Below are 12,524 nucleotides of genomic sequence, written 5' to 3' on the forward strand. Positions count from 1 at the left end.
ACAAGTTTCTCCTTTCATGATCACTTCACCAGTCTAATATGCAGCTGTCCTTGAGGTCAGTATTTCCTTATTTTTAAACTTAACCATTATCTTCTGGAAGCCAAAAGGCAGAACATCGCCTTGGAGCTGCTGGAGTCAGAAAGGAAGTATGTCATCAACCTTTCCCTAATCCTGAAGATCAAGGCCACACTGCAGGGGCCAGATGTGAAAAGAAGCACCAAAGAGAGAAGGTATTTGATGTAACATGCTCTTTGTCTTTTGGAGAGCTTTCTTCAGTCAATATTACTTCTGCATTATCCCCTCACACACTTTTCTTACATCCACATGGAGATCGTTGAACACTTTATTTCTAGTTGAAAACTGGAGGCACTGGGAGGTTTTTGCAGTCATTAAAGACATCCCTGCCTGTTCCTTGCACATTGTCCACCGTCTTCGTTCTGATTCTGGGTGAAATCAACATGAAGTGGCAGAAAGGCACTAGCACATTTTGACCAGCTCTGCATCAGTGGGTTGTCTTGTGAAACAGAGAAAGCTGGGGAGCTCTCCTCCAAGCTCTCAGTGGGATGGCTCAGGGCCATGGTCCTGCATCATCGGCCACAGCAGCATTGCCTGGGGCTGCCTGTGCTGCTAATTCTGGTCAGCTACTCAATGCATTGCAAGGAAAGCCTAAGGAGCTTTCAAAACACTTCATCAATAGCCAGCTGGAGAGGGCACTTGCATGTACACAGCAGCCAAAACAGGATCCCCAGATGCAGCCAGGACTCCAACCACAGGAGTCAGTAACACCTGTGCTAGAGTAGCAATAATAGGTGCAGTCAATATTGCATGTGCAAGGCTGTGCTGACCACTCAGGAATGCCCACTTCAGCAGTATTCACTTATTGGGGATGAGGTTTTGCTCTGTGTTACCAGACTGACTTGGTCTCCTGTCAGCTTTTTCCCCAACTCTTTGCGGTTCCTGGTGCAGCAGCACGTGGATTTACTGCATGCTCTCCAGGAGAGAGTCCTGAGCTGGCCACGACAAGGGATCCTAGGAGACATCTTCCTGAAGCTAACAAACGATGAGGTATGTTAAAGACCTCTCCAGAATCTTCTGTCATGTTTCATGATGTTTTGTTGAGGCACAGGTAGACCAAGACACCTTGAACGGAGAGGCTTTGCTACGCAGCTGTGGCCTGAAGGGCAAGGCTTTCAGCAAGCCCCCCTAGAGCACAGTCCTGGGGCATGGCAGCCCCTTTGGTGTTCAGGGATCCCACATGCCAGACCCACTGTGGGTAAGCAGCCTCATAGCACAGCTCCATAAACTATATGACACCCAGACCTGCTTGCAGGAGCCAGATGTGAGCCTTGACAGCTTGAATGGCTGTATTTCCAGTAACGGTGTGAAAAGAGAGGGGATCTGATGCTCCCCTGCCCCAGTACACCTTGCTCAGAGCTCTGACAAGCAGCTGGGCAGGCACAGGCCTACCTGGTTTGTTGCACCCAGTTCTGTTGCCCTGGTGAGCAACAAGGATGTGTAAATACTCATCTGATACTTTATAAATCTTAGGAGTCTTAGATAAGAAGAGCTTCTTACTGCCCAGCCTCTCTACCCCTCACCACCTGCAGTAAAGCTTTACACACTGTACTCAACAGCTGAACATTTTATTAAACAGACTTTCCTGAGAAGTTCCAAGCCCTGAAGGACTGAAACAGCAGCTCTGCTGCACTGGTGACCATCCAGCAGTGATGGTGGGGAATTAACACTTTGGCTGGCTCTGTGACCAAAAATCTCTGTTAAGTTTGGGTGTTCTTTTTCTCTTTTGTAAGAATAATTTTCTGGACTACTACGTTGCTTACCTGAGGGACCTGCCAGAATGCATCTCTCTGATCCACGTAGTGATCCTGAAGGAGGTAAACTTCCTGCCTGCTTCCCAGCACATAGCATTGCACCATGCAAGCCTGGATCTCTTCCCGTTATGCCTACCCATGATAGGACTCTCCTGCCAATCCACTTGTTCTGTTTCCTGGAGATTGCCATGGCTGACTGGCATCTACAAAAGGCAGCTTTAACACCTTCCTCGCTGTCTGAAACCAAAGCAGCTTTTCTGCTGTGCCATGACAACGCCTCAGATTAAAACTCCCAAAAGCTTACCTATGCACATGCTATCCAGACCTTTTCCAGGAACTGTCCCCTGGAAAATGGAGGACTCATCCAAACAGAGGGATTGAGTCCTTTATAGAGAAAAGAGTCCTCACTTTGAGATTCAGCTATTTGGTTCTGGATTCTTGGTTTAAACTTGAAAAGTTAAATATAAAAGTAGTTTAAAGTGCAGCAGCTGAACCTCATTTGCTTGCTTCCAAGATATTTTAATTTAGAAGTTAATCTCATTTTGTTCAATTAATTTTAGCCAAAACTAAGAACTTCATTTTGAGCAACAGTGTCTTCTTGGGGTTTCACTGAAACTTAACTAGTGCACTTTCAACATACCCACCCTACTTTGTTAAACTGCGTGTCCCTATTAGATAATCCCCAGCCTAAATGTCTGGTGTGCCCCTGTGAACTGTTATAGCTCCTTACAGCATAACTACTCACTAAACCACAGAACCATCTGGAAGGAGATGTGTTTTATGGGTGGAAAAGACTCTTAAGTAATTTTTCTCTATTTCAGGTAGAAGAAGAAATCAAGTCTGATCTCTACATTCTGTTCTTTCATATAGTCCAGCGAATCCCTGAATACCTTATTCACCTACAGGTAGGGCCCCAGGATGGAAACTGTGTTGTTGAACTCTAATCACATCAGGTGACGTTTAACTGAGAGCTGGCATTTGGGCCTGTACAGGGTCCTGACAAACCCAGTGGGTTCTTTGAAGAAAAAAAAAAAAAATTCAAAGGGAAAGCCAGCTAACAATAGGTTAAGTTTCATCTTTTTCACTAGGCTTGCTTATATTTGCTAGTTTCTCCAACTGGCCTGACAGAAACAGCTTTTGTTCCCGGGGAAGCCAAAGGCTCTGCTGTCTGCTGCTCTGGGAAAACAGGAGGTCAGAGATGGGACACATCTGAGAGGCCTCCTAGGGCTCAACAACCTGTCCTACAGAGAGATGACTGATAAAAAGAGTTCTGGTTCACAGAAGGCTTATCTGAATTGTACAGAAACATTTCAGACAAGGCAAATACATAGAAAGCAAGCCCTAGAAAATCAAAACATTGGTTTATTCACCCTAAGTGCATCACCCACACAAACAGTGATTAAATTTACAGTGGTTCCTAGCGGGAGGCAGGCCCCATTCAAGTCCCTCAGAAACTCACGGTGCCTAGCAAAGCTCCCCCAGGGCAGAGCCATGAACACTCCAGAGCCCTAATCCATGGTTCCAATAGCGCCTTCTTCCCAGAAAGGGGCAGGACAGCCTCCAAACAGCCTGCTCTCCTCTGTGCCTCAGAATGTCCTGAAGTTCACGGAGCAGGAGCACCCTGACTATTACCTGCTGCTGGTGTGCGTGCAGCGCCTCCGGGTTTTCATCTCACACTACAGCCTCCTCTTCCAATGCAACGAAGACCTGCTGATACAGAAGAGGAAAAAGCTGAAGAAGTAAGTGCAACATCAGCTCATTCTCTGTCACCAGGGAAGGGAGGGGTCGGGGAAGCCTGGCAAACAGGGGTTTTAGGTCCACGCAAGATCAACAGTCACACTGGTCTGCTGAATAAAACAAAGCCCTTTGCATCTGAATGCTGGAGAAGAACCACTATTGGCATTTGCCCTCCATACTGAGGTCAGATTTGGAGTGGGCCCTTCTGCCTAACTCTGAGAGTGAAAGAAAAATCACTTCTAAATCCTTCTAAATAAAGCAGCCACATGTTTCATGGAATAATTTGATTCCTTAAGCTGGTGGCAAAGTCACTCCCCAATGGGAAAACACACGGGGATTTAGCTCTGGCAGCTCCAGGCCCTGGTGAGGCTAAGACTCCAAAAGAACTGTGTCATTTTATTTTACTGGGGGAGGAGGTAGGAGAAACAAAAGCCTCAAAAACGTATTTGAGCGGAACTATGACAAAAATTACCCTGAATGTAGATTCTCAAGTTGCAGTTCAGAACAATTCCTTGAAATCAAGGCTTTTTACTAAAATCAGAATCTGCTTGCCTTTGCTCCTTGTGATGATCTTCCTGAGGAGTAGGACAAGATCAAATTTCAAGGGAAGCTTCCAAATATGGAGGGTGGTAAAGGGCTGGAGCAGATTGCTGGGGAGGGACTGCAATCAGGAGAGGTGTTAAGAACACCACAGAAAGCAGGATGCCCTGCTGGCTGGAGCAGACTAGGTGGAACAGGCTCTTCCTTGGGGTGGGCAGAGCTGAACAGGAATATTGAGGTCCCTCCCAGTCCTGTTTTCTGTGATTCTACACGCTTGTGCTTATTCCCTGCCTTATTTCTTAGCCCGACGATGGATTTCTCCTCCCTCAGGTCATCCCTGGTGAAGCTGTACAAAGGTCTCGCCTCCCAGTGTACCAGCCAGGAGGTTTCTCCAACGCCCAGTGCAGCATCAATGCGGGACAGTGGGATCCACACCGAAGAGGCCATCCAGTCATTCCCAGCAGCACCTTCCTCGGGCACAACCACCCCGTAAGCCTGGTGTCCTTGTGGGCAGCTTTCAAAGTAGGCTGAAAACTCTCTCCTCACCCACCCCATACCAGTGACACCAGGCAGCTACAGGCTGTCATTTCCAAAACCACTCCCTGTATATGAATAGAGAGATGAAGGGCTGGCTCCATCCTGCTGTCCCCTGCCGTGTGGTTTATGAGCAGGGAATGTTTCAGAGCTCTGCCTGCTAAGGCAATATGTCAGGCAGGACGTGGATTTGTTTAGGCCTGACAGTGGTGTGCACAGTAACACTCCACATTATACACTGTCATCATTACAAGAGCTGGGAAACGGGACCAAGGTCTCAGAGCAGGGAGAAAAAATGCTTTTCCACACAGCACATAACTGGATGATGTGATTTGCTATCAGAAGGTACCAGTACAAAATGGGTTCAAAAAGACACAAGACTAAGTCAAGACTGACAGAGCTACTGGTAACACCTGGAAATCTTCACAGAATCACAAAATACTCTGAGTTGGAAAGGACAAGAATCATGGAGTCCAACTCCTGGCCTTGCACAGAACCATCCTCAAGAGTCACACCATGTGCCTGAGAGCTTTGGGCAAACACCCCTTGAACTCTGTCAAGCTCTGGTCACAGCTCTGGTGCTGTGACCACTGCTCTGGGGAGTCTGTTCAGTGCTCAACCACTCCCTGGGAGAAGAAACTTTTCCTAATATACAATCTGAGTCTCCCCTGACACAACTTCACACCGTTCCCTCAGGTCCGGTCACCAGAGAGGAGAGATCAGTGCCTGCCCCTCTGCTGTCCCTCCTGAGGAAGCTGTAGCTGCAGCGAGGTCTCCCCTCGGTGTCCTCCAGGTTGAACAGACTAAGTGACCTCACCACTCCTCATATGGTTCCCCTTTAGCCATTTCCAGCCTGACAGGTGCCAAATGAGATGATGATCAGAGAAGCACACTAGACTGACTTTTACTCTTATGCCAGCAATTTGTGGCTAATCTCGTTTGATACTAACAAGAGTTTGGCTGCATCATTCCCAGTTCCCTTCTGTTAGCAGTGTTATAGATCAGTCTTTAGCCTCCTTCTCCCCAGACTGCCCAAGCCAATCTCCCTCCTCTCACAGACAAGAGCTGCTGAATTTTGCTCCAGGCCTCCACCTTGTTAGCCTCAGCTGGCACCACCCTCAGATTCATCATGAACTGAAGACTCAGCTGGAACACAAGCAGAGTAGGAGCCTTCCAAGTACTCCTGACACATTTTGGGGACAGAGTCACTTTACCCAAGAGAGAAACCCAGTCCACCTGAAACCACAGGAAAGTGAGGCGTGGCTCCTACATTACAGAGAGAGAAGGAAAGTTAGAAACTGAAATGCAGATGAGCAGGAGAGAGATGGAGCAGTTAGCTCCTCATCTCAGTTTCTATTCATTTCATGCTGTAGAATGCAAAAGTCAGACAAAGTTCATAACCAGCCAGGCCATTTCTGCAAGAGATACCTCTGTTACTGTTCTCTAAGAAAAGAGAGTACCTTTTGGCCATAAAATCAACACAATAGGGTTAGGGGAGTGAATGGGTGGGGGGAATTCGTCATGCTGTCTCTGTCATCCTTTAGTATTCAACTTCTGTCTGTTTTTTCGTTTTGGTTTTTATTTCTAAGGCATTTGATGCCGCAGATGAAGAAACCCCAGCCGACGGTGATGGAGAACATCCAGGCTGTAAAGTCCCCTGACTGGGAGATGGAAAGCAGAAAACACGAGAGGCCAGAGAACATCCTTGCCTCCTCTCAGCTGACAGAGCAGGAACTCAAGGCCTTGACAGCCCCCTTGCAATCCATCCCTGAAATGGAGTACGAAGCGCCACCGGCTGACGCGGTGGGGAACACCGAGAGAGCCATCAGAAGCTCTGTGGAACTGCTGCAGGATGCCAGGAACTTTGCACCAAGCTACGAAGAGTTTGACTACCCTGGGGAGGTTTTCACCATGCCAGGCCCCTACGAAGATGACACCTTCCAAAACCTTGCTCTCTTCGAGAACTGCTCCCCGGCCTCTTCTGAGTCCAGCTTGGATATTTGCTTCCTTAGGCCTGTGAACTTCACCTCAGAACCAGAGAGGACAGACCACGCCTTGCAGCCACTGCCCAAGAGCTGCACTCCCGTGAGCAGCAGCACCTACAAGCGTGAGATGTTCCACAGCAAAGGGAAGCAGCTGAGCAGGTCCCTGAAGGAGCTGCCGCGGAGCGCCGAGGGCGTGAGCACCAGACTCTACAGCACACGGAGCAGCAGCGGGAGCCGTCTGCAGCAGAAGCAGGACAGGAATGTTCAGCCTCACATGATCTCAGCCTCATCTCGAAGCTCCCAAAGGAGCTACTTCCCCCCACAGAGAGGAGCGGGTGAAAAACCGAGCTTTTTGGAAGTAAGGAGGCTTAAATAAGAGGAGGAAAAAAAAAAGGCACACGGTGGTGCAGCAGCAGGAGAAAGATCTGAGATACAGTTAGAGTAGAACACGCCAAAACAGCTTTCAAGCCCACACATTCCAAGACCTCAACTGCATGTACATGCCCAAGGGAGGGACAAGACGGCTCGTTTTCACACACATCATTCCCAGGGAAAAGCACGGGTTGAGGTGCACAGCTGGCTGAACTAGAACACCTTTAAGACAAGGTAGCCTCTTGTGTGTCTCCACCTGTCACTGAGCTTCCCACCCCAGGTGAATGTTCTGAGCAGGTCACAAAGTTTACACAAAGCTGTTCAAAATTAGTACTGTTGTTGCCACCCAGTGAAACAGGTGCCTTTCCACCTGCTGTGAGGAGTGCTGGGTAAGTGCTGGATAAGTCATGCCAGTGTAAACCAGCATGACTTGGCCAAGCTCAGCCCATTTACACCTGCAGGGATACGGTCCATAGGTTTTGTTTCACCTGTATTTGTTGCCTGGATTGTACAGACCTATGCCAAACTCTGTGTGAGAACAGTCAAAGCTCAGCAACTGTGTCCCTGCAATGGAACATGGCAAACAGCACTGTAACCTTTCAGGGACACCAGATCCTGCAGGAGCAATGTTTCTGTGGTTTGCAGTGACTGTTCAGAGTCACCTTTGGGCTGTCACAACCAAGGAAGTAGAGGGCAAGGGTGCTCTGAGGTGCTTACATAGGGGGCTGTAGATGCAGATGATGATGGGAGATAGGTTCCAACAGCCTGACTGAAAAGGCAGCAAGGAAACTTCAAAAGAAAAGAAAAAAAAGCCTAGTGAGTGAAGGAGGTGGTGGTAGATGGTTGAACAGGGGAGATGAGGCAGAGGGAGAAGAGCCATGGGGACACAGGCACCCCAGAGAAAGAGGCCAATGAGCTCTTTGGCACTCACCTGCACAGAACTATGGCCCACAGTAGGGTGCAGATGTGGAGCTTGTCCAGAACTGCAGGACATGTTCTCCCTCACAGTGCAAAGGAAATCACCATGGCAGTGGTGGGCAGAGTCGGAGTAAAGGGTCTTCTCCAGAGTCTTGCTGAGAAGAGCTTTCTCCTGAAAGAGGGACACATCTTTTAGTGGCACATGTACCACAAGGTGTGTGTGCTAATGAAGCCTTTTGCCCCACAGATATAAAACCATGCAGCAGCAGAGCCAGTAGAAGAGTCTTTCACACCTTATCACAGCTCCAAAGCCCGATGCCTTCCTTCCCTAGGGGAGAAAGGAGAGGGTGGGAAGTTCTTCCAGCTGCCCAAGCTGGCTTGCTCCCTCACTGGCAAAAGAAGCTAATGAACTTCCCCTAAACAAAAAGCTTAGCAAGAAAGGCTCCAGTTCCCTCTCACAATGCTTATCCTTCTATTCCTCTGTCACTGCCTCAGCCCTAGAGCCAGCAACAAGCTCTCTGCAGAAGTACCAGTGTTGTTTCACAGCCTTGTCAGCACCTCTTCACCCACAAGGTCCCTCCTAGCACAGAGAGAGAGAAATAGAAAGAGAGAAAAGGGAACAAGAATGTGAGGTTGCAAATGCTGGTTAAATTGTCTTTTCCCTTTTAGGAGCTCCATGCAGAAGACAACACCAGGTTCTGCCAGAAGGATGACAATGAGCAAACATCCTTCAGCGACCACAACCCGCGGCACGAGCCCAAGGGGGGGTTCCGGAGCTCCTTCCGCAAGCTCTTCAAAAAGAAATAAGCAGCCCCAAGAAAGGCAGGCCACAGCCAAAGCACAGCAGTGCTTCCCCAGGTCCCCGAGGGTGGAGACAGACAGCAAGGCCCCAGGATCCCCCTGACTAACACACAGGGTGGAGGGTGGGGGAGAGGAGACTCTCACAACTGACTTACAAATGCATCCTGCTCTTTCTAGCACAGGGCAGGGCCAGGCTTTGGGTTGCAGTGGAGCTCAACCAGCAGGTCCAATAAGCACAGGAACTTGCTAGCTTTCATCTCTACCTGACTGAATTTCCCTCCGTTTGGCCAAACCCTGGCATCTTCTCCTCCCCCTCATCCCCCAAAACTGCTTGATTTGCCATACATCTTTGCTCTTCCAAAATCAAGGCAGGTCTTATTTGGGCTCACCCACAACAGAAAGGTTACCTTTGCAGCCCTGGTATTCTGGCCAGAATTCCCTTCTTTCCTCTATTTTCCAAAAAAAACACCATCAAAGATGCATTCAAGGAAGCCAGCTTGCATTACCCAGGTGGTTTGAGAAGGTCTAAGAAGCATCAGCTGAAGCACCTGAGCATAGCACTGGCCAGTCAGCAACATCCTTTCTTTTGGACTTCCATCACTCACCAAAATCCTATTTCACCTCTTACGTGAATGCTGTTTTCCTGAATTGTGTCCTGCTGTAGGAATCACTGCTTCTGCTCTCAGAATCGCCCATGTCTCCAGGCAGGTGATGCAGGCTGGGCCCAGGGCCTACCACAAGAGAGACTCTTCTCCACCTTATCCCCAGTGTGGATCAATGAAGACACTGCAGTGCCAAACAGTGTCCTGGCTCCTGATCTGTAACACATCTGGAACACACTTTGCTAACTCTTTGGCTTGACACCCTCACAAGCCCATCACGTGCAGCTTTGGAAAGGTTCTTCCAGCTAAAAGTTGAGGCACTAGGGCAGGCAAGTTGATGGTGCACCATGTTCAGAGGCATAGCCCTCCTTGTGCAAGGACAGATCAACGAGGCCACACACAGGCCACCCTCCTCACACCTGGACGTGACAAACCCTCAGTAACTGGTCTCTGGAGGAGACTCGGAGCAGCTCTGCTGTGATACCCGAGTCCCACACCAGCAGTGAGAGCACCACTGGCACAGTGGTTACCAGTGCAGTACTGGTGAGCTCTGGTGTCACCTGAAGCTGGGACGTTCTGAGGGCAGTTTCAGGAGCAACTGTGTTTTTATCACCTTGTTTTGACACACTTGGGACACTGGTCTGGCTAAAGGACAGCTTCACCTTCAAAAGCTGTGAACTGTCTCCATGGGGCCAACAGCAATGCCTTGGGGGAAATCCTGTGAGACTGGGGGCTTGGGACCCCCGGCATCAGAGCAAGGGTGGCTGGTTTTGGGGCCAAGAGAAGAGCGCCCACCATGCTGCACGGCCCTCCTGGTCATGGCAGCAGGATAGGGGAGCCCAGAGCAGGTGTCTGTGGATACAGTAGCCAATATCTGCTGCAGATGCAGGGCCCAGAGCTCTCCAGTGTTGACTGACTTGCACCTACCACCTGCTTTTCCTCCTCTGCTGGAGGCAAAGGGGTGTGTGTGAAAAGGGCTATCCAGAGAAACAAAACCCATCCTTTACTGCAATCAAGGTTTTCCCGACATTTCAAGAATTTGACCAAGCAAAACCCCCAATATTAAAATGTTTTAGCTGGTCCCTCTCCCATAGATTTTAATTAAACAAATATCCACTTCTCCTCCTTACAAAAAGGAAAGAAGTATCATACTTTCCTCCCCTAGCTTTTGGAAACTACTCTGGGAAGATTTTTTTTTAATGTAAGGCTTTTAATGGCAAAAAACTCCCCTTCCATCCCCTTCCCTTTCCCTCACATCCTCATACAATTACAAATTTCATGTCCCTCTCCAGTCAGGACTGCTACATGCTGACCAGCCACTGAATCACAAAGACAGTTCTAGGACTTGACAACTTTTAGTCAGACTGGGCAGGGCCAGGATAGAAATTATGCAGGAAGAGCCAGATACTTGCAACTGAAGCATCAGCAAAACCTGTTCTGCACAGGAACCAGCCACAGACAGAACAGTTCGTTTGTCCATAGAACCAGAGCTGTATCATTATGGACAAGTGTCCACTGTAATGCACTGATGCTGTCAAGGGCTCTGATTCTTGAGGTTTTGGCCTCATGTATGTAATGACACTTTTATCCTTCACAAAACAATCCTGCTTTTCATATTTGCCAAGCAGAATACCAGGACAGAAACAGGACAAAGGAAAAAAACCTACCTGCTAACATCTCCTGGGTGAGGAGATCCTTCCAAAGTGGCAGACCCTTGCTTGTAAAATGCATGTGGATTTCAGCTTCTATTTTAGTGATTTAAGGCACAGTCAGAACTGATGGTTATTTCTTTTTGATTCTCTACAAGTTCTTACTTCCAGGCCTATACTTATCACTTGAGATGTCCTTGTACCTGCTCAGAATGTGCAAATGTAAAGAGTATGAATGAATGATGCTCAGCACCACACACACACAACCTGTTGCAGGATCCATTTCAAATCCATCTTCAGTGTACATGTGTGCTCTGGATTATTTTTCTTCCTTTGCCAAATAAACGTTGCCTTTAAATAACGCTGTTGCTTTTTGCACTGAATCAGCCAGAAGGTTGCATCCATTAAAAGAAGAAGCAGGTGTTTCTCTGGTCCCTTTCCGAGGCAATATGACTTACACAATCCTGTAACCCTGCAAGTCCAGCCATGCAAGCAGACTGTTCTCTACATGAGGCTCTAAGAGTCATTCAGAGCCCAGCTGAGTCGCTCTCCAGGCTTCTGGTCAAGATCCTGTTGTTGGTGTAGCTCTAATCTACATCTTAGATCTTCATCTCCTTAAGACTCTTCTAGACCACACCTCTCCACAGCTACACTCCTTGTTTAAGTCAGCCATCCTAGACTCAAAACAAAAAAAGGCTTACTCTGAAATAGATGCAACAAACTTGTCCAAAGCAATTCCAATAACATGTGCCCTTGATCACCTACCTTTGGTTACCTTTTTAAAAAAAAAATTACAGATGTTCTACATCTGTAACTGCATTTGGCACCTAAATTGTCATGCATCTGGCAAAAGGGTTTTTAGTTTATTTTTCCCTTTCAACTTTTCAGCCACCCAGTATGGGTGAAAATTCACACTTGCTGGCTAGAAAGTAATAAAAAAACCCCTTACTCTTTATTTCATTTCCCTCATAATGCACTATTTTCCACTGAACACAAAAGATAAATCTGCTATCTGTGGACAGAAAAATGCATTTAAGGGTGTTTTTGGTTTTTTTTAATGGAAAATAAGGAATGGAATTTACAAAATAAGTTAAGAGCATTTTTGTCTTTACACCTGTATTAGGTCACAGGTTTGTCTCCCAAAGAAAGACTTCACCTATGCATTGTCTGGATTTAGAAATGACAGTTCAACAATCTTTTCAATGAAGCACAATAATCTACTATGTTCAACAGCAGTACCTCCAGTGATATCACTGGGAAAATTGAATTTAAAACACACACAAAAGAAAAATAATTAAATATCCCACAATGTGACTCTGAAACTTCAAGGCTCTAAAATCCAGTGTATTAGCATGCTCTTACTGAGACAGACCTCTTCCTCCCTGATTTAAGACAGGCATATCAGAGCAGCAGGTTAGCCCACACTGGAAATGGCTTCTTGAGGATGGAGCACTCCAGTGCTCCCATGGTCTCAACCCTGGAGGACAATATGCCCCATTAGCAGACAAGCTCGTTGCAGGGGCTGCTGAATGCCATGACAATAATGTGTCACCATGG

At 47.7% G+C, this 12,524-nt stretch overlaps 1 protein-coding gene across 6 annotated transcripts in view; it reads left to right on the plus strand.

Moving 5' to 3' along the window:
* ARHGEF33 (Rho guanine nucleotide exchange factor 33) overlaps positions 1-11,328 on the plus strand; it is a 33,625-nt gene extending 22,297 nt beyond the window's left edge. For 5 of the 6 annotated variants that reach the window (XM_030269324.4, XM_041715489.2, XM_072927691.1 and 2 more), the window contains 8 exons: positions 101-230; positions 933-1,065; positions 1,809-1,892; positions 2,651-2,734; positions 3,420-3,568; positions 4,410-4,595; positions 6,230-6,983; positions 8,585-11,328. In XM_030269324.4, coding sequence (XP_030125184.3) covers positions 101-230; positions 933-1,065; positions 1,809-1,892; positions 2,651-2,734; positions 3,420-3,568; positions 4,410-4,595; positions 6,230-6,983; positions 8,585-8,722 — 1,658 coding nt within the window. In that variant the 3' untranslated portion in view covers positions 8,723-11,328. The remainder of the gene's footprint in view (positions 1-100; positions 231-932; positions 1,066-1,808; positions 1,893-2,650; positions 2,735-3,419; positions 3,569-4,409; positions 4,596-6,229; positions 6,984-8,584) is intronic. The other variant, XM_041715488.2, reaches the window with a different exon arrangement.
* Positions 11,329-12,524: the final 1,196 nt, after the last annotated feature.

Source organism: Taeniopygia guttata, chromosome 3 (genome assembly GCF_048771995.1).
Source record: "Taeniopygia guttata chromosome 3, bTaeGut7.mat, whole genome shotgun sequence".
Classification (NCBI taxonomy): Eukaryota; Metazoa; Chordata; class Aves; order Passeriformes; family Estrildidae; genus Taeniopygia; species Taeniopygia guttata.